The sequence below is a fragment of the Dysidea avara genome, chromosome 5, assembly GCF_963678975.1.
Source record: "Dysidea avara chromosome 5, odDysAvar1.4, whole genome shotgun sequence".
NCBI lineage: Eukaryota > Metazoa > Porifera > Demospongiae > Dictyoceratida > Dysideidae > Dysidea > Dysidea avara.
The window spans coordinates 29271714-29295097 of record NC_089276.1 but is presented as its reverse complement, the minus strand read 5'-3'; the positions used below and the strand labels follow the sequence as shown (position 1 = coordinate 29295097).

General features: G+C 37.2%; 1 protein-coding gene across 2 annotated transcripts in view; it reads left to right on the top strand.

Annotated features, from left to right (window-relative positions):
• LOC136255849 (fibrillin-1-like) overlaps positions 1-23384 on the top strand; it is a 146449-nt gene that overhangs the window by 120850 nt on the left and 2215 nt on the right. For both annotated transcript variants that reach the window (XM_066048736.1, XM_066048735.1), the window contains exons 84-94: positions 6756-6848; positions 8679-8770; positions 10186-10297; positions 14011-14167; positions 14234-14315; positions 15088-15157; positions 15204-15319; positions 15443-15572; positions 15800-15841; positions 16735-16794; positions 18085-18142. In XM_066048736.1, coding sequence (XP_065904808.1) covers positions 6756-6848; positions 8679-8770; positions 10186-10297; positions 14011-14167; positions 14234-14315; positions 15088-15157; positions 15204-15319; positions 15443-15572; positions 15800-15841; positions 16735-16794; positions 18085-18142 — 1012 coding nt within the window. The remainder of the gene's footprint in view (positions 1-6755; positions 6849-8678; positions 8771-10185; positions 10298-14010; positions 14168-14233; positions 14316-15087; positions 15158-15203; positions 15320-15442; positions 15573-15799; positions 15842-16734; positions 16795-18084; positions 18143-23384) is intronic.

Below are 23384 nucleotides of genomic sequence, written 5' to 3'. Positions count from 1 at the left end.
AGCTACAAACAAATCACCCTGTAGAGAGATCAGCTAGAAACTAGATACAATGCAAGAAGTTCAGCTACAAGCAAAATCACCCTTTAGTGAGTTCAGCTACAAACAAATCAACCTGCAGTGAGATCACCCACAAAAACGCACTTGTACAGAGTTCAGTTACAAACAAATTACCCTGTAGAGAGATCAGGCAGAAGAATTCACCTTGTAGAGAGTTCAGCAACAAAGAAACCACCATGTAGAGAGTTCAGCTGCAAACAAATCACCCAGTAGAAAGATCAGCTAGAAGAAGTTACCTTGTAGAGAGTTCAGTTACAAAGAAACCATCATATAGAGAGTTCAGCTACAAAGAAATTACCCCGTAGAGAGTTCAGCTAGAAGAAGTCACCTTGTAAAGAGTTCAGCTACAAAGAAACCATCATGTACAGAGTTCAGCTACAAAGAAACCACCTGTACAGAATTCAGCTACAAACAAATCACCCTGTATAGAGATCAGCTAGAAGAAGTTACCTTGTAGATAGTTCAGCTACAACAATTCACCCTGTAGAAAGATCAGCTAGAAGAAGTCACCTTGTAGAGTGTTCAGTTACAAAGAAACCATCATGTAGAGAGTTCAGCTGCAAACAAATCACTCTGTAGAGAGTTCAGCTACAAAGAAACCGCCATGTAGAGAGTTCAGCCTCATACAAACCACCTTGTAGAGAATTCAACTACAACAAATCACCCTGTAGAGAAGAAGTTACCTTGTAGAGAGTTCAGCTACAAAGAAACCATCATGTAGGGAGTTCAGCTACAAAGAAACCACCATGTAGAGAGTTTAGCTGCAAACAAATCGCCTGTAGAGAGTTCAGCTAGAAACAAATCACCCCGTAGAGAGATCAGCTGGATGAAGTCACCTTGTAGAGAGTTCAGCTACAAAGAAACCATCATGTAGACAGTTCAGCTGCAAACAAATCACCCTGCAGAGAGTTCAGCTACAAAAAAAATCACCTTGTAGAGAGTTCAGCTAGACGAAGTCACCTTATAGAGAGTTCAGCTACAAAGAAACCATCATGTAGAGAGTTTGGCTACAAAGACACCACCATGTAGAGAGTTTAGCTGCAAACAAATCACCTGTAGAGAGTTCAGCTAGAAACAAAATACCCTGTAGAGAGACCAGCTAGAAGAGGTTACCTTGTAGAGAGTTCAGCTACAAAGAAACCATCCTGTATATAGTTCAGCTACATTTCAAGTCACCCAGTAGAGAGATCAGCTGCAAAAAATATCCTGTGGAGCACAATGGGCCTGTAATAAATATATGTATATAATTTGTATAATTACTAATAAAATCAAAAATAATTGAAGTACTAAAATTTTTCTTTAAGTTATTTTCTTCTTCCTGTAGTAAAGAAAAAAACACATGGGTTAAAAAAGCCCCAAAGCCAGCCATAGGCCGGCTTTGCAGTATACAATTACAAAAAGAAGTGATATCTAATCAAAAACAGCCAAGCTGTAAAAAAAGGTGCAGCTCTTAAAAAGGCCATGGTGAAAAAAGACGTGAAATCCAAGGTGGCGGCCAAGAAATGGCTGTGATGGTAGGTTAATGGTTACATTTTAATAACGACAATTCAGGTGAATTTTGTGCCGCTTGGTCTTGGCACCAAATTCACCTGAATTGTTGTTATTAAAATGTAACCATTAACCTACCATCACAGCCATTTCTTGGCCGCCACCTTGGATTTCACATCTTTTTTCACCATGGCCTTTTTGGGGGCCGCACTTTTTTTTACAGCTTGGCTGTTTTTGATTAGATTTAAATGTAATTAACATTACAAAATCCACTGTGTTTTCATCACATGGTAGATTTTATATCATAACTAGAATAGAATATTTTTATTCTGTAACTTTTACTGGAGTCCCAATTGCAAATTGCATAGTTGTAGTATGATGGTATGTTTATGTCTTAAATGCTTCTGTTCTTGCTGACCCAGTCACAAATGCTAACAGTGTCTATTAATTCACTTCAGTTCCAATTTAGCCAGTTTCTTTTCAGAGGATGTCTAAAGAGCATTTTTGTTGTTGTGGTTATCACCTGTGGCTACTCTCGTTGTCTACTATTCCAATGTTCGTGGGTACCACCAGGGATTCCCTGAACTATGTGCTACCGCGCAGTTGCTACGACCAGACTTTATCACACTTGTTGAAACACACCTAGCTGAAAACTCATTACAAATGTATCTGCCAGTGGGATATGTAGTTACAGCTCGTCAGGACAGAACCCTACATATTGGAGGTGTTTTGCTCTTGTGCAGGAATCATTTTTTGGTGAGCACTGTCAGTTGCAATCCATATTATGTGTCTGGAGCCTAGGCAATGGTTGGCATGTTGTTCAAGGAACTATGATCGTCTGTGTATATCACCAACCTAGTGCAGCTGATTTGTCTCTCTAATTACTTCACTCACTCAGCTTCATTCAGATCATAGTCAGCACCCAATCATTATTGTTAAAGATTTTACTGTACATGAGCAGTGTTGGGAGTAACGCGTTATGTAATATTATTACTTTTGTAGTAACTAAGTAATATAACGAAATACGCTATAAAAACAGGTAATATAACTCAAGTTACTTTATTTACAAATGTAATGCATTACCTAAGTAATATAGTTACTGTAACAAATCTAATATTATGTAATATTATTACTATAAGTAACGAAGTTACTAATCTCGTTAGTAATCCACTGAGTAACGTCTAGCCATAGCAAAGTAATGAAGCCTACTGAATGAAGCTTATTCACCAGCTTCTTACTTATAACCAAGATTTGCACATTGTCCAACAACGCAATCATGTCACGTGATAAGGTGGTAGTTTCACATGTGATAGCTTAAGGCTGTGGACACAAAGTAATATAATATGTAATATTATTATAGTTACTTTATTTTATGGGTAATATGTAACTGTAACTAAATAGTTCAGCTGCAAGTAATGTGTAATATGTAACTAGTTACTTTTAAAAAGTAACTTGCCCAACACTGTACATGAACATGAATGGCTGGGTAGTCCTTTCACCTCTTCTGCTGGTATGGATTTTGCGAAATGTTTGGTTTACAACAATTGGTTGATAGAGCAACTCGTATAAATGATATACTGGATTTAACTATTATTGAGTGTTCTGGGAGTATTACCTGTCATCCCCATTTGGGAAACAGTGATCACCTAGGTTAAATTTAATGTAAGCTCACAGGTGCCAACTCCCAGACAAGTTTATCATTGGGACTCAGCTCCTTGGAATCACATTCGTAAACACTTTCGGCATGTGCAGTGGGATGTTTTGAGGTCTGGATTGATATCTGATACCACTGAAGCTGTTACTATAATCACTAAAGCTCAGTGATCACTACATTCCATCTACTGTACCTGCTGTAGCACGCCTAACTGTGTGGTGGAATCACTTTTGTCAGCGCACATATCAAAGGGAAGTGGTGGAAGCATGATTGACCAGCTTACCACGATGCTGTGTCAGCTGCTAGGAAAGCTCAAGCTATTGCTTTTCATCACCATCATAATTCTCTTCTTTCAAAGTTAATTACAAACTGGATCTAACAACCGTCTGTGGTGGAATCTTACTAAACACATAAGTAATTTCTGTAAGCTCCACACCAGATTTGTTCCTGATGTTGATAGTCTTGCTACCTATTTTGCAAACAAGCTATCGTTGCCCACAGACTTTGATTCTGCTTCACCTACACTTCCCTCAGATGTTTCAACAGTTACTTGTAAGAAATTATGGTTTGCCATGTGTTGAGCTCACTTGATGTAAAGAAAGCTGTAGGTCCAGATGGTGTTAGCCCTTACATTTTGAAGTACTGTTGTAATGAACTTTGTTTACCAGTGCATATTATGTATGTAGGTCTGGAGAATTTCCACTGTCATGGAAATTATCACGTATTGTTCCTGGTTACAAGCAGAAGGGTACTGTTACTGATCCCTGTTTTTACCATCCAAATGCTGTTCTTCCTACTCTAGCAATGGTGTTTGAATGGGTTGCTTATGTGCAGATATATTTATTTATTTATCTGTAATGTACAGACTCAGTAAGAGTATAACGTACATAATATAATTTAATAATTGCTCTTAATTAGGTAGCGATTGTAAAATGATGTTCCAATCTATCTTTGAAAGACTCAAGGTTGGGTGCTAGAGTGGTGTCTGTTGGTAAAGCATTCCAGAGTGCAATACTTGAAGGGAAATATGATAGTTTATATGCTTGTATTTTAGATGGTGGTACATTAAAGTGATGGGTATGATGGCTTCGTATCGGATATGGTGGCATAGTTTGTGTTAAGATGTTATGAGTATGAATGTGAAGGATGTTGTTAACAATTTTGTACAGTGTAACTAGCTTAGCTTGAACACAACAATGTTCTAATGTGGCCTAATGAAACTTTTCAAGCATATGAGTGACACTGGAGGTGTATGAATAGTCATTAAAAATAAATCTGTCCATACGGCATTGAACTGATTCAAGTTTCTGACTGTCTTGTAATGTGTGTGGAGCCCACACAGTGAAGCAGTATTCTAGAATGGGTCACACATAAGATTCATAGCATTTTGATATATCGTCATATTTCCCCATATAGCTATTCCAGTTTTTTTTATGAAAGGTACTGGTGCTCAGGACTGTGGAACTGGAATAGCATTTACTACTATTCAAGCATTTGAACATCATGAGGAGGTCGTATTGTATCTTTAGACATTTACGGTTCCTTCGATGATGTATGGTGGGCTGGTTTTTTGAAACATCTTTGGAGTGTTGGTTTAAGAAGTACAGTAAGGCTTATGGCCTTTTGTGCTCCTATTTGTGTAATAGGAGTTCATTTTTGGTGGCTCATGGTGATACTTATTCTCAGCAGAACTTTACAACTGGTGTTCCTCAGGGTGGTGTCTGGGCCCCTTTATTGTTCAATTTGTACATCTGTTACCTTACTAAACAAGCTTGACATTGTGACTTGTTTGAATATGCTGATGATTCATCTCTTGTGAAGATGATTAAGAAGAAGGAGGACGGGATAGTGGCTGCTGAAGAGATGATTGCTGACTTAAATCATGTTTTCTTGGGATAGAGTGTGGAACATTAATTTTGAACCTGCTAATGTCACTCACTGTGTGTTTCATAAAAGCGTGATGTTGAGTGTCATCCCCCTCTATTTATGGACTCCCTTACCATTGAAGAGGTTAATAATTTGGAGACTTTAGGGTTATCGTAGATTGACTTGGAGCTCTTTGATAGAAAATATGTCCACCTGCTGTCCATAGAGAATGGAAACACTGTACCGTGTTAGAGATTTTCTGGGTCCAAGAGGCCTAGCTGTTGCTTTTAAATCCTTTTTAGGCCTGTATATGAATACAGTAGTGTTGCTGTTGTGGGTACTGCAGCAACTCACTTATCTAAACTTGATGCAATACAGAAAATGGCTGAGAAACTGAGTGAATGTACATTTCCCTCACTGCATTCTTGCAGTGAGGCCAGTGCTGTGGGCCTACTTTGATAGAACTTGATTTCCGATGTTGAGGACCTCTACAGCAGTTTTGTCCGACTTTTGCCACTGCTCCATGGACACATTTTATTCCTTAAGAAGTTTAAATGATAATTCTTCATCACTATCCTCATCAGTTCACTACACATCTTTAGATCTATTTAGAAGAAGCTTTCTTGGTGCAATTACTAACATATGGGCGTCTACTCCTTTTGACATCAGGCTGAGAGGTTCTGAAGAAAGATGGTCTATTGTTTTGAAACTGTTACAGAGACATCTTTGTGTTTAATTGTATGTATGTTGTATGCTCTTTAGATGATATTGTAGATAATCTTTTTAAAAACTTCTCAGTCCCAACTTCTAGATACTAGAGCTGTTACTTGTTATTAGCTCCTGGGTGAGTAGGATTGAGATGGGAACAAAAATCAGGAGCAGGATTGACCAAAATGATGAGGTCATCATGTCATACAAGATCTTAGATTTTACACAATCTTTAGGATGAATTCTTCACAGGCTTTCACTAGTTAACAAAACATTCTTGACCGCTCTATGTATTTTTTAATGCAGTGAATGCTCTATTAGAGTATATTGATCACTTTAGCAGAATTTGATGGACTATAGTTTGCTAAGATTAGATTATGAACAGGAAAAGTTTGTCAACACTAAAGCCTTGATGACATAAAGATTTTTTTAAGGAATACATGTAACGTAATGATGTTAACTGACAGTGCCTGCATGTAGCTCTGGGAAGTTGTGTCAGGAGATTTATTAACAAAAACACTCTTGACAATTCTATTAGAGTATTAAATGCAGGTGAATGCTAAAAACAGTCACCTGCAGTCCTGTCCTTATTTTCCTAGAATTCTACTTACCCTTTTGAAATGAGTTTACTCCATGTTTGTTCCTTGTACTACTAAACATCACTATGAGGTTTATTATTTCACACCTCCTTAATATGTGACATTTAAAGGCTAGACGGGATCCCTGCCCTGCCATAATTAGCTGTTATTAGCAGTAATGATAAGCAATTCAGCCATCTGCTGTAATTGGCAGCACGACAATCCACATGTTATTACCTTTTGCGTTAATTACACTGATAAAAATGTATGAAACAAAAACTACCTAACTACACTGTAAATGGTTTTAGTTGCCGAGACAGGTTCTTTAGAATAAATTTATTTCTGTTTGGATCATCATGTAAAGCAATTTTAATGTGTAATTTACTTGTGTGTCTTTAAATTAGTGCACACCACCTGACTATATTGGAAATGGATACAACTGCACTCCAAATTGTACCGACCAGGAATGTATGTGTAAATTTCAAGATTGTACTGAGGTCAGTATTTACATCTGTATGCAGAGTGGCTTTACATATGTCTGGCATACAACTTTTGAGAATATAATGGCAAAGCGACATAATGTTCCATTGCACTATCAGAAGCAGATCATCTATGGTGATACCCAGGCCATTTGTTAATATTAACAACAAATACCATTGTTTTGCTGTAAATGACTTATAAAATACAGACTTTATGTTGTAGCTACAATTTCCAGAAATTTGCCAAATGTTTTAATTTACTGCCACACTTGTAGCATCATTTGAATTGAAATTGCTCTAGCTTTACATAACAGAATATTCATTAATTTCAATAATTATGAATAATTATGAATCATGATATCTTTAACAAAGCCATTATTAATTGTGACATCAGACATCACAGACATGTTGAGTATGTGTACACTGTAGTATGTTTGTGTTACAGTATAGTAAAACTGTACATATGTACATAGGTAACAACTGAGTTCATGATTAGTCCTGAGTCAAATATACTAAAAATTTATCCCTAAATGCTTTCAGAAATTTTCCAAATTTTTCACCTGTTGTGCTCTTCAGTGTTCCCATTAGCAACATTTCTTATCATTATCTTGGAACATATTTGTGACCAAATTTTGAAAAAAATCACCCGCATGGGCACATTTGACACACATTAAGTTCTGAAGCACAACATTATAAGTTTAATTCCTACCCATTTAAAAGTAGAATAAACCATAGATACCTTGAATTACAGAAAAATTTAGACATATTTAAAAAGGTTTTCTGCTATTAACAGTACATGCATATGCTATTTTCAAGTTCAAATTGTTTCGAGCATGACAGTGAGGGTGATTTTCCAAAATTCGGTCACATTATTGTTCAGTGAGTGCTCTATTAGAGTATTTCACTACAAAGTGACTGTTCTATTAGAAAGTATTAATCTAAGGAGTTATGTACAATGCATTTGAGTGCTCTGTTGCTTAGGAAGTATCAAACTGTTTTCGTGGAATTAAGTTCCATAGTTTGAAATATCCACCTACATAATATGCTAGCATTATGCTGGTGTAGCATTCCAACCTATTATGCTTTTTATGCTGGAATATTTGACGCAGGCCTATTCATGATTCCACTGAGTCTTGTGTACTCAGGTAAACTGGTATACAAAAGGTTATAGCAGTAAAGACTCATCAATATATTGATACAACTGATCATTACACCAGATGTTATACTGTGATTTAATATACTCTACATGAATTTGCAATAAATGCAGCTTGCTGTAGATGGGTTGCCTCTTTAAGGCGTGCTTATTTTAATTGTAACCTGCTCTGAGCTTCATAGGTCAGGAACTGTATTATGGCCTATAGTAGTGACAAACATTTGGGTTAGTTTTAGCATGCTAGTGCTAGTTAGCTCTTAGTATGATGAGTATGTTACAGTATAAAGGTTAGGTTACATCAGATAAAGTGAAGGGGAGATTCCTACCCTACCACTCAGTAATCTCAGGTTTTGGATTTTGGGGGCTGGTAAAAACTCACTGAAAATATTCTTTGCAATAGTTCACCACTACTTAGAATAATAAATTTAATGATTTTAAACTATTACATACAGCACTGTAGAATATTCCATGTTGTTTACTAGAACACTTAAAATGAGTGTCTGTTGACATCTTGACCAACAATATAATGGTACATGAAATAGAGGCACACATTACATGGGGGACAATCCCAAAAAGCCAACCTGTCTAGAGATATAGACAGATCCTATTCAGTAGCTTCATTTTCACACTAAATAGTATATACAGTATCTGTTGTAACATAGTAAACATTAACAATGGTTTTGTTTTGCTAACAGGAAGTTGATCCCTTACCACCTATCACATACATTGGATGTGGAGTGTGCATCATCTGTGTGCTAATTGCTATTGTAGCATTAGGAGTGTTCAAGTATGTTTGTGGTACATTCTTGACTTAAAGTTAGTCATTTGCCATTTTAACAAATGGTCAGATTAATTAACGTGAGCACATGTTATTACATGGGCAGCTTCTCAAACATTTACACCCTGTTCAAACTATCCAGGTTAACCAGAGTGCTTTCTACTCAGGTTATTGAATTTGGGTTGACTCTTGTTTACACTGCTGCATCAGACATTGCTCAATAGTACACGCCAAATAATATGAGGTAAAACAAGTGCACAATAAATAATAAGCTTTTAATTGTTTAGGTGCTTAATAAAATAATGCACTGGGATTGTAGTGAGGAATTACAAAGTGTAGAACCAGCTGGAATAAGTCATACAATGTAATAGCCACCATATTTAAGCTAGTGGGTGCTCCTTTTGCCAGTAACATCAACATGCAGTCAGAGCGTAACTGTCAAAAGAGTCTACCGGAAGTATGGTATGTTGTAACCATTTTGAAGAACAGTTTTAATACAGAGGTCTACTCACTGTGTGGCCAACAGAAGCAAATATTATTGTTAGCCCAAGTTGGCCAGCTCGGAATGCATTCACACTGTATTCTATACCGAGCCAACCCATGCCAGCCCACCTCTCTCTTTGTCATGCCATGCTGGACCCAATTCGGCATGGGTTGATTGATTCACACTGTCCTTTATTTCAAACAGTTCTGTGCTCTACCCAGGTTAGAAGGTAGTGTGAATGGAGTGTTAGTAACGCTGCTTTGTTTGGCCACTTGCCTTGCAAATGTGGTCATTGAGGCAGTGAGACTATAATTCAAGTTTTTATCAATTTTTAAAAATTCTATATCCAGCCACATGTAAGTGTTTTGTTATATTTATAGCTGTTTTATATATTATTTGGACTAGTATTATTCCATAAAGGTAATTTTCATTGCATAAAATGTCTCTAGGGTGATTTTTAAAGGCAGAATTTTGGGCAGCACATGAAATTTTGTAGGCAATCCCTACCTAGGTACTACTGTACCATTTGATAATGTAACTTTCATTAATAGTTTCCCCCTTTCCATATACTCTTCAGTGTTCATTCATTACAATCAGAGGCGAGCAAAAGCAGCCTATATGTTAACAAGTTCTTAACAAATGCCAAGAGAATGTCAGCTTCAAAAGATATTTACCAGTTTTCAAAATTTCCTGGGTTGGGGAGAGTAGACTTAGCATGATCAGTGCATGCATGTGGCAGGAAGTTAAGTGGAAAACAGTTATCAAGCGCACACATCATTGTAATGGCACGCATATATAATGCAAGCATATAATATTGTATACAGACATATTGTGATTGAACTGTTTTTACTAACCAATGACACATTTAGTGTGTATTGTATATGTATAAACTGCAAACTAAAGCAGTTTTATGTATAGTGTTACTGTATATCAAATGTAGGGGTATCACATTTGGAGAAAAGAGCAATTTGATCCATTTTAATCTCTGTATTGCTCTGCTGATTGCTTGCTTTGTGTTTGTTGGTGGAATATGGCTTGCCAAAGAAGACGATGTAAGTAACTAGGGGTAATGACATTTACAATTGGTTAAAAGAAACATATTTTAATAATTTTTCATTCTCTAATGTGCATATTCTCATACTGTATGTGACTGAATCTATCAATTACATGTGACATGAATTAATTAGCACCACTACTGAATTTCTATTTTTATCATTTCACTAATTTTAAGACACAGCATTGCTCAAACTACTGTAACACCTATAGTCAAATTTGTGCCAAACGAATAGTTATTTGACTTGTTAGTAACTTTTGTATGTAGTATCCAAAGCTGGTGTATATAAAGTATTAATAAAATCTGATCCAAAACAGCCAAGCTGTAAAAAAAGAGTGCGGCCCTGAGAAAAGCTATGGTGAAAAAAGATGTGAAATCCAAGGTGGCGGCCAAGAAATGGCTGTGATGGTAGGTTAATGGTAAAAATTTTAATAACAACAATTCAGGTGAATTTGGTGCCACTTGGTCTTGGCACAAAATTCACCTGAATTGGCATTATTAAAATTTTTACCATTAACCTACCATCACAGCCATTTCTTGGCTGCCACCTTAGATTTCACATCTTTTTTCACCATAGCTTTTCTCAGGGCCGCACTCTTTTTTTACAGCTTGGCTGTTTTGGATTAGATTTCACTTCTTTTTGTATTTGTATACCCCAAAGCCGGCCTATGGCAGGCTTTAGCACTTTTTAACCTATCATTTTTTTCTTTACTACAGGAAGAAGAAAGGATGAAGCAGAGTGATTTCTTTGTAGCTGACCTCTCTGCAAGGTGATCCTTCTAGCTGATCTCTCTACCGGATGACTTGTTTGTAGCTGAACTCTCTACAGGGTGATTTGTTTGTAGCTGAACTCTCTACAAGGTAACTTCTTCTAGCTGATCTTTCTACAGGATGATTTGTTTGTAGCTGAATTCTCTACAGGGCGATTTATTTGCAGCTAAACTGCTGAACTCTCTACGATGTAACTTCTTCTAGCTGAACTCCCTACAGGTGGCTTGTTTCTAGCTGAACTCTCTACAGGGTGACTTGTTTCTATCTGAACTCTCTACAGGGTGATTTGTTTGTAGCTGAACTCTCTACAAGGTAACTTCTTCTAGCTGATCTTTCTACAGGGTGATTTGTTTGTAGCTGAATTCTCTACAGGGCAATTTGTTTGCAGCTGAACTCTCTACATGGTAGTTTCTTTGTAGCTGAACTCTCTACAATGTAACTTCTTCTAGCTGAACTCTCTACGGGTGGCTTGTTTCTAGCTGATCTCTCTACAGGGTGACTTGTTTCTAGCTGAACTCTCTACAGGGTGATTTGTTTGTAGCTGAACTCTCTACAAGGTAACTTCTTCTAGCTGATCTTTCTACAGGGTAATTTGCTTGTAGCCGAATTCTCTACAGGGCGATTTGTTTGCAGCTGAACTCTCTTACATGGTGGTTTCTTTATAGCTGAACTCTCTACAAAGTGACTTCTTCTAGCTGATCTATTTACAGGATGACTTGTTTTTAACTGAACTCTCTACAGTGTGATCTGTTCATAGCGGATCTTTCTACTGGGTGATTTGTTTGCAGCTAAACTCTTTGCATGATTGTTTCTTTGTAACTGAACTCTCTACAAGGTAACTTCTTCTAGCTGATCTTTCTACAGGGTGATTTGTTTGTAGCTGAATTCTCTACAGGGCAATTTGTTTGCAGCTGAACTCTCTACATGGTAGTTTCTTTGTAGCTGAACTCTCTACAATGTAACTTCTTCTAGCTGAACTCTCTACGGGTGGCTTGTTTCTAGCTGATCTCTCTACAGGGTGACTTGTTTCTAGCTGAACTCTCTACAGGGTGATTTGTTTGTAGCTGAACTCTCTACAAGGTAACTTCTTCTAGCTGATCTTTCTACAAGGTAATTTGCTTGTAGCCGAATTCTCTACAGGGCGATTTGTTTGCAGCTGAACTCTCTACATGGTAGTTTCTTTGTAGCTGAACTCTCTACAATGTAACTTCTTCTAGCTGAACTCTCTACGGGTGGCTTGTTTCTAGCTGATCTCTCTACAGGGTGACTTGTTTCTAGCTGAACTCTCTACAGGGTGATTTGTTTGTAGCTGAACTCTCTACAAGGTAACTTCTTCTAGCTGATCTTTCTACAGGGTAATTTGCTTGTAGCCGAATTCTCTACAGGGCGATTTGTTTGCAGCTGAACTCTCTTACATGGTGGTTTCTTTATAGCTGAACTCTCTACAAAGTGACTTCTTCTAGCTGATCTATTTACAGGATGACTTGTTTCTAACTGAACTCTCTACAGTGTGATCTGTTCATAGCGGATCTTTCTACTGGGTGATTTGTTTGCAGCTAAACTCTTTGCATGATTGTTTCTTTGTAACTGAACTCTCTACAAGGTAACTTCTTCTAGCTGATCTCTCTACAGGGCAATTTGTTTGTAGTTGAATTCTCTACAGGGTGATTTATTTGAGCTGAACTCTCTACATGATGGCTTCTTTGTAGCTGAACTCTCTATTAGGTACCTTCTTCTAGCTGATCTGACTACAGGATGACTTGTTTGTAGCTGAATTCCCTACAAAATAACTTGCAATGTAATATAACTGAGTAAATTATAAATGCAGCTGAATGCTTTATTAGGGTGACTGTTCTATTAGAGTATCTCGATCTCGCATTTGCTGCACGTAGTTGTCTTTTGAATCATAACTCAGTGATTTGTAAACCGATTCTTCTGTACTACTGCAAGGACTTTCTATGATGATTATTCCAGCTACATACTGATTTTCAGCTCGTTGCTCTAAGCGGTTTGCCTGGTAGACACGATAACTAATAGTTTTTTTTATTCATAAAAATCGATCGCGTAATTTTGACACAGGTTGGGTTTTGTGTCATATCTCCATGGTCTTTATCCCGATTCCTTTCAAACCACAAAAAGGCACTCCTACGATGGTTGCTCCATCTAGATATCAATTTTCAACTGATTCCTCCAAGGGGTTTACCCTGTAGGCGTGACAGACCTTCGACCTTATTTTACGCAAATAATCGGTCGTAACTCCGTGAATGTTCATCGGATTCCTATCAAAGCTGGTACGGAGATCCGCCTTAATTAGCCCTTTAAGTGTGCCAAATTTCAGCCCAATCCGAGCACGAATTCGTGTTTTATGGTGAATTTTGCGAAGTGTGCGAAATGAAGATGAAGAAAAAAACGAAGAAATTGAAACGAAATTTTGTTCGCTCGTATCTCGGAAATGGCTGGAGCGATTTTCTTCAAAGTTGGTATGTAGACTCCCCTAACTGGGCGGCACATCTCTAGCAAATTTGGTTCCAATCGGATAAGGGATCACCGAGCTACATAGGTGTGAAAATTGCATTTTCTTTCTTCCTGTTAATATGCTCACGGTGTGGCGCGCCGACTTCTTGGGCCGCACGACACACTACCGTGTGTCTTGATAACTCACTTTTGATCTGTAATGTAATTGTGACAAAACTAGGCTTCAACACACATCCAATCCTTTGACTGTAACAGGACCTTCCAGCATGCTATTGAACTGAAAGTTTTACATGTTTCTGCCAAAATCACAGTTCAAATTTAATAAGCTGATGGCATATTCCTACACTGAGTTATGATCTCTCAAAGTCATAAAACTGGATGTGTGTGGTACTAGCCTGATTTTGTCTCACAATTACTCTTCAACACATTACCATAATGTAATTGTGCACATCTTTTGTTCTCTAGATTGCCTGTACTGTGGTTGCTGCTCTCATCCATTACTTCATCTTAGTTGTGTTCTGCTGGACAGTGTGTGAGGTAGTCACTGCCAACTTGATATTGTTTACAGAATCATACAGTGGCTTTTTCCAATCTATATATTTTTTCCTAATTGTATGTTGGGGTAAGTTCAGTATGGTGTGCATGGGTATTCTATTTACTCCTATTGTCTATTGTGCTGTCTCAACAGGCATTCCAATACCAATAGTTGCAATTGCTGCTGGAATACTTCACAACGACTACGGAATCTATGAGAATGACCAAAGGAGACTGTAAGTTTTTTTCAGATATAGACACTAAATACACCTGGGAATACAGATATACTAAAAGTTTTCAACTTGTGCAATGGAAATTCCTTTAAAAGTTTCCAGACCAACAAGCCAATAATATAATACATAATTTCATGTAGGCTAGAACCTGGTAAAGAAGCATTGTAACCATGTTTCTTTTGTTAAATGTGAAGATGTAGTTTTAGAGTTATACAAAGGCATCACAAACATATTACAACCAGGAGCCAAAATACATTTTTCTCTCAATTATTGTATGTAGACCAATGGTACAGCATATGCATGCATGTATAATTTCATCAGAAACATACGTGTGCAGATTACATTTGCCCTACCACCCACAAAAGTATTCCAGAATGTGTATTAATTTTTTATCACTTTTACTGTGTCTGCATCTTGAATGGCATTCTTCATATAGTGGGTAAGTTTTTTGCGTTTCAAGTATAGGGAATAATGCATGTCTGCTGTGTAACTTTCATTGCAAAGTTGACTCCTTTCACTTTTCTTTTGCTCCATTATCCTGTCAGAAAATTTATAAAACACCTACAGTATGAACTCTATAGAAACACCTACACTGTAAAAAATAAGTAGTGATACTGCAGCTGAATACGCTGGCAAATAATGGACATCACTGTAAATTGTTAGTAACAGTCACTAAAATATACAGTGATGTTCACTATTTGCGACTGCATTCACTTATTTTTACAGTGTATTGTATTGTTATGACTTTAAATTTAATCTTTGTTTCATTTTGCAGGTGCTGGATATCAGATATAGAAGGAGTTGCTATATACACATTCATTGTACCTGTTGTGCTAATGCTGCTGGTCAGCAGTGATAGTATATAGAATTTCTTATAATGTTGCCTTGCAGATTGACTGCCTTCTGTTGGTTGTAGCAGTCTTAAAGATACAAAAATTAAAGAAAACACATCACACAGTACATGATGAATCAGATGAGGACTTCCTACTGAGGCTTGTCAAAGCAAGGTACTGATTATTACAGTGCGTATGTTGCATGAAACAAACCTATTGATGATCAGAAGTACGTTGATTTATATACATGTATTCCCTTTAAGCAATTATTTTACTCACTCTCTTTTACAAATACAGGTACATACTGTGGAGCATGGTGATAATAATTCCACTGATTGGGGCTACTTGGATTGTGGGATTATTGTTTGTGGTGAATGGAGAATCAACTTATCTTCCATGGATCTTCACCATACTGTGCTCACTGCTGGTATGCAACAAACTGACCACTATAACACACAAAGCATGAAAAATCTTTTAAAATCTTGCATATTGCATATTAGGTAAACTGCATAATGTGCTTACTATAATTATAGATTATCTTTGTTTATATTGTGGTAATGTGGTGTGAACCCTCAATATTAGCATGTTTTGATAATAGACAACCTCACTATATTAATCAGTCACTGTATGTTCTCATGTTGCTTTTGCCCACAGGGAATTTCCATCGTTATATTCTTTGTGATGAGGAATAAAGAGGTAGCGTACAGCTGTTGTAATGTGTATATATAATTATGCAGATCACATAAATGCCAAACAGATATTACCATTACTAACCCATGTATAATTTGAAGCTGGGCAATATTTTTTGTACAACTTTGGCAATAAACAGGGACCCGCGGAATTTATTTTGAAATCTCCCTATTATTCTTTATAACAATTCTTTTTTTCACCAAAATTATTCCCTGGAGTGATTTCTAAAATACAGCTAATACATCTGTTTTCTTCTGCAACTGTAGAGGCCATTACTAGCAGCATAAATTGTAGCTTAAAGATCAAGATACTCTAATAGAGCAGTCACATCACAGTTGGGTGACTGCTTCATTAGGGTAGGTGAATGCTCTATTAGAGTATCTTGATCTTTTTCCAGTTTTATGCTAACAGTGTTTGAGAAATGTCTCCAAGAGAATTTTATATTTAGTAGAGCAACTAAGTGAAAAATCATTCACTTTTTGATAAAGCACTAAACTTGGTACAACATTTGCTTGATTCATACTATTTCTATTATGTTGTCATTAAAATTGCCACCATATCATGCTCAAAGAACCTGACAAATAAAACCACTAGAAATGTATTGGGGAGCCATTGATCAAGGTGCTTCATCAAAATTATCACTTAGCAGTCTACTAATTATATTGCAAGTAAAAATTATTATTAATTATTTCTGAAAATCATCTTATTATTATGGAATCATTCCTGATTCTTATTAAGGAAAACTCAAATAGTGTGTTATGACTTTCACACACAACTTATTGTTACAACATTAGCTACTCAAATACCATTCAATGTTCATTTTCTAGTGAATCATATAATCTCTGGTCATGTACAGTAGTATGTGTATACCATGTTTATACTTGTTGTTACTGTATCAGGTCAAAGAAGGTTTAAGATCTATGCTGAAGTCAGACAATGTAGAGCCAACTTTCTATCAGGTTAGTCCCGAGGTGTAGTTATGGATAGCATATGTAACATGTTTTTAAATAAAGCAAATCATCTACCCACTTTCATAGTACATATATTATGTTCATAGCTTTAAATTTATGTGTTTGAGTGTGCACAGTAAACTGAAGGAGTGTCCAAAAGTTTCTACCATATAGAAACATTGTTAAGAAAGATTACTCCACTTCAGTGAGCATGCATGTACACTATAAAAAGCAGTATCACTTCTATCAGACAAAATAGCAAATACCTAAATTATGATAGTAGACTATTTACAAGCTGTATTTAAATACCCAACAATGAAACCTTTTAATGTAGACTTGGAGACTGCTAAACTTGGACTGTATCAAGCACGGTATGCTTTAAAGATTAGCATATAGCCAATTTTGAGGTAGTTAAAGCACAATAAATACCCACTAGTGAATTGCATTCATCTGAAGTAGATTTTTGCTCAGATCACTCTACTCCTTCCAGCAAGTCATTTATTTTATCCAGCTTTTTGCCAGAAGTATTGCATTTTGCATAAAATTTATAACCTTAGCACATGCATTTTAAACTGAACCTTATACATTATAATTATTATGCTCTTGTGATGACTTTTCTATTAAACTAAATTCTGTTTAATTGAATGCTATGTTAGTATATATCAAAATTTTATTTGTAGCGTATTATGATGCAGGCAAGGAATTACACTTGTGTTCATGATTTGGAGTGTTTTTCTCAAACACATATGTCTTTTGCTTGCGTTCTGTCCTACTGTGTCAACACTTGCACCTTGTTTTAGTTCTTCACTGTTGAAAATTTTCTGAAAAATCAATACATCATTTACCAGTTCATTACTTTAGCTCTAATTGAGCACTACTTTGTTCAGGGAATATTGGCAAACAAAACAACGTTAAGCTTACTACACATCTACATAATTTCAAAGAAGCTTTTCTGAAGTTGGCAGAAAGGTCTGGTTATGTTATGCAATGGCAGCGGTATGGTATACACAAAGTGTCAGTAGCATAATTCACCAAGTAAACCAACTCCTTGACTTGATACGTTTCTACTCTATGTCTAGTTTAAATTGTTTAGATCCATGAATTTGTACTATTTAGAAACCCTATGTAATCACATCAATTCTTGATGATTACATACCATCCTTAGGGTTACTAATAGAGCACAAAAATCAAACAATAACTTACACATATAAATGCTATTTCTGAAGTACATATTTGGGAAGTATAAAATTACCTTTAATTGTCTTATCGCTATATATGTGTTCATCTTCATTAACACAGCATGAGATTGGAGGATTTACAATGCAAACACCAGGTACTGAGGCTCAACAACCTTCCAGTAAGTTGATGGGTATGTGCAGTAATAGTTTTCTTGTGCTGCATAAATAAATATTAAATGCATGTTACATTGAAAGCTGTACTAAATTTAATAGTTTTAGTGACCCTACTTATATTATAGTCTTTGCATATTATCCTATACTTAGCTAATAGTCCTTTTTGTTTTGGTAGTGTAACAGATGCAAGTGACACAAGTCCACACATACTGTATGCTAGAAATTTGTTGTAATGTGTAGATTCCATGCATATATGTGATCAGATTGTACAAAACTGATCCAAATCGCACATCAGACAAAATCAAACTAACACCACCAGTGGATAGCTACACTATCGTACTACTAGTTTTGACCCTCAGTACTACTCAAACTACTTGAGGCTGGTTTTAACAGATGTCTTTTCTGGGCTGTGTGGAGTACTCAAATGGCGGTTTCAGGCCCTGTGAAGGACCTGGTTTGGCAAGAATCAGTGGTTTACTGGTGGACACAGGGGCGGAGGAAGTGTCTACAAGTTGGGTAGGCGACTGTAAGATCATACTTCTATGACCACCACCAGCATCATAGTTGTGCAAGCACAACCAGCATTTGCAGCATGCTTAGGCTAGCTCCAAAAATTTTTTGAAAAATTGCTTTATGCGATTGAATCTGGAGACAATTTCACTAATGCATAGCTAATATAGTCTAATGGAATGAATAGTCACTGACTGCTCTATTAGGGTATCGATGACTGTTCTATTAGAGTATCTCGAGTGATAATAACCAAAAGTGATCCTGAAAAATCTGAGCAACCAGATTGCTTTCTATGGACTTGGAACATGGCTCAATAGTTACCACTAAAAGTTGGGTAGGCATTTTCCTACCCTGCCTACCTGGTTCCGCCGCCCCTGGTACAGCCTGATAATGTTGGCCAGATGTTTTCTCTGTTGATTTCACTACATTTTAGCCACTAAGGAGCCAGAACAGCCCTGAAATCTCATCTCTGGAGTCCAATCATGGTATGCCTCCATTTTGAAGTCTATCGCTTGCCCTCCCCACCACCCCCACCCTCCACCCCTTTGTGAGCACTCGTGATACTACTTCACTTTTCCAACTACTCTCTTATTTGGTGGGAAACTCTACAAGCAACTACAATGCTGGATGTGGCCTGAAAGGTAATAGATTGATGCATCTTTTGTGTAAATGTCACTTACGTGCTTGCTATCCTTGGCAAGTTATGTAGACTTGAATTCTTTAAAACCGTTTATCTCGAAACTTCTAATGTGCGATTTGTTATTCCAAAATCCAGTCACATATATGTAATAGTATACCGTGGCTACGAGGTGCATTGCACTTATATACACCTCGACTCCAAAGTTAGAGAAAGTTTACTGTTGATAAACCCCAAGGCAAAGCCGAGGGGTTATATCAACAGTGAATTTCCAATGACGGAGGAGGAGGAGTGTATGTAAGTGCAATACACCAAAGTGACCCATGGTTTATATAATATGTACATACCATGTGTTTACACTGCACACATACTAACAACCCATATGCACACAACCTAACTTAGTAACAATGCTTACACTTAATTCACCATAGTTTGGCACAGTAGACATACACTCTGGTAATCTTCTTCTCATGAGTTAGCCTTCTCAAAATGGTAGTGACAATCGATTGTGGCACTTAGTAATCTTAGTATATCCACAGGACTTGTCTATTTATATCAACAAACATAGGAGGAACGTTACCTGCTGACACCCATCATCAAAGTCATGAGGTATGTCTATAAAATGAATTCAGTGGTTGAACTCTTACTGGCTGGGGTGATTGATCACCCAGCACAGCAAAAGCTATTAGCCTGAACTAGCTTTGACGATTGGTGCCCGCTGCAAGCTATCAGCCTGCACTACAGGAATTATTAGTGTCATGTGCCTCAGACCACAGGTGAATATATATACGTATATACTCACCTGTTTCCAGGTAGGTATACCGTATAGCTGGTTATTTTCAAAGGGTTTTTTTTTCAGATGTTTTGAAGAGGCCCTTCTCTTCCAAAATAAATTCCCACAAGTAAAAATAGCATGCTTTCACATGATCAAACAGCACAATGCTCGTGTATTCCAGAGGGTGTATTCTTTACAAGTTTAAGCTCAGTATTATAGAATAGTATCATTACTGCATCAATAGCCAGTAAACTATCCAGAATAGCCATTGTTGGGAATCCATGCCATCTGCTGCTGTACCATGATTGAGCCATTTGCCTCGCCAGAAGCTGCTAACTACTCCACTTATAAATAACTCAGTCTTCTTTCCAGTGTGAAAAAGTGGGGATTATTCCTTCCTCGATTCCATCAGTAAGGTGAGCACATATAGAGTCTATGTATTTTTGTAATTTTTGACATGAATTTCTATTTACTTGAAATCCACCTGTACTTTGAAATATGCATTCTTCAAAATTAAAACCTTCAAAATTTGGATTTTACTGTTCCTACAAAATTTCTGGTTCAAAAATAACCAGGTATACAGTATATGTATATAGCTACTCACCTGTGGTTTGAGGGATACACCTTGCGGTGCTTGTGAAGTTTCATGTAACTATGGTGTGTGGGTGTCAGTATAATTAATTGCCAAAGCCGATTCAGGCCAACAACCTTTGCTATGCTGTATGATCAATCACCCCAGCCAGTAAGACTTCAACCACTGGATTCATTTTATAGACATACTTCACAACTTCAATAATTAGTGGCAGCTCCTACATTTGTTAATATAAACAAACAAGTCCTGGGGATATACTAAGGTTACTAAGCCCCACAATTGATTGTTGAGAAGGCCGACATGTGAGAGGAAGGCTACCAGTGTGTATACCATGCCAAACCATGGCAAATTAAGTGTAAGCAGTGAGCTTGTGTGCACACAAGTTGCTGTGTAGTGCATGCAGACACATGGTATATAATAACCATGACTCACTGCACTTATATTCACCCCCTCCTCCTTCTCAGTTTATTGTTGATGTAAATTATTATTATTATTATTATTATTACTAGGACCACATCACATACAACCAAGTACATACACCAACATGATAGCCCCCCGATGAGGCTATTAGGTGGTGAAGGCACGATCCCCAAATGAACTCAATATGTCACAGTAGTTACAGATACAACACAATAGTGGCATCGTAACTAAAGGCCACCAGTAGCTAAGTGCCAGTACATACATCATTGGTGTAGTAATAGCACAGTGATGTGTACACAGTATATGTATACAAAACATACAGGAGAAAACTATACATTATTGCAGTATTGTATGCAGCAATACATTTAGGGAACATCAAATTATTAGCCAATATACAGCACAGTATCAACATCAACTAGAGCTAAATAAGGTTCATCAGTGGTATAGCAATGGCACAGTGATGGGTGACGTACTATAATTATGCATACACAACTTGCAGGAGATAGCTACACAATGCTGTAGGAGTATGCAAGCCAGATGAATCAGATAAAGGAAGACAGCTAAGCCAGCCAGAGCCTAGTAGCTAAGCCAGGTGAAGGAAAAAATGATTAAGCACGTGCTCGAGCCTGACACCAACACAAAGGAAGTTCGCCATGCCAGCTGCACAAGACAAGATTGTTTACTTGTATTTTATATGTAACTGTATTGTAAAGAGCGTGGCATGTGCTTTAATGTTTTCTTGTATTGTTCAATTACATATTTTAGCTATGTCAATGAATCCACTGACAGCTGGGATGGAGACTTGAGACTGTTGCAAACATAAAAACTTACTTGTAATCTTCTTGTTTACGTGTAAAGTGGCCTCTGGCTCTCCTGCAGTCACTCCACGGACATTCGCTAATCTTCTCCTTTGCGCAATCTGTAATTAAGCAAGGGTGTGGTACTGGGAGTTATATAGAATTACACGTATAGTCAAGTCATCAGCATGAACGGATGCAACGATTATACGGTTGTGCCTTCATTCACAGGCGAATCTATCCCCGGTTAGTTCATGTCTCTAGACCTCGTAGTTTTTGAGAACATTAATTATTTTATTATTTATAACGTAATTTTAACCGTGTTTCGTATTATCTTTAGTACTTGGTTGTATAATTATTATTACTAGGCCCGGGGCAAATACAACCAAGTACAATCACCAACGGGACAACCTACTAATGGGGCATGTACAAACAATGCATGGCCAACACAGTGTATTCAGATAATGTAGAAAAGATGCACAGGAAATGATACATATGCATACATACACAGTCAAGGGAGTTTAACTGGCATCAGACAACCACAGTACTAAACACAACCTACACAAAAACCAAGTTAAGTTAGCTATATTGAAAGTTTATATTGTAGGTGTGACCTGTCTCTGAAAATGACTTAGCAGTGAAGTGAGGCTATGTAGAACAAGGGACATGGTGATGGCACAATTAGCAAACGATCCCAATCAAGCCAGTATGGCACAACATACCGTATTGTAACTAGAGGTCACTGCGGGTGATGTGCCAGTATATCAGCAGTGTGGCATTGGCACTAGTTGGCACAGTGATCAGTCTATAATATTATGTATACAATCATGCACAACATACAGGAGATAGTTACACATTGTTGTATATGCAGCAATGCATCTTCTTGTTAATTACAGACTCACGGTAGAGTAGCTAGTAGTTAAGCCAGGTGGAAAATAATTCCAGCCACTAGCAAGCCAAATGAAGGATGAAGATGTAGAATACAACTACAAGTATTACATTACTCATTACCTTGTTGTTCACGAGTGCATCAGCTGGTTCTTTACGAGCAAAGCAGCTGGTATCCCAGCTAGGCATCAGCTGGTTCAGGGGCATAGGAAGCATGGGTGCCATGGGTGCTTGGGCACCCATAAATATTTGCAGTGGCGTAACTAATGGGTATCAGCAGTTCAGTACAATGTACTATATATCACTGAAAAGATCGAGATACTCTAATAGAGCAGTCAATGACTTTAATAAAGCAATCATACTTGAGACCTTTTTTATTTTTGGTCTTCAGCTTTACCACTGGGCACCCATAAGTTAAATATCTTCCTACGCCCCTCTGGTTGTTTACTGGAGTGCATATCCTGCATACAAAATACACAGTTACAAGCATTTAAACTTACTTGTAATCTTGTTGTTTATGTGTAAAGTGGCCTCTGGCTCTCCTGCTATCACTCCGTGGATGTTTAATAATCTTCTCCTTTGTGCAATCTGTAATTAAGCAAGGATGTGGTGCTGGATGTTATATAGA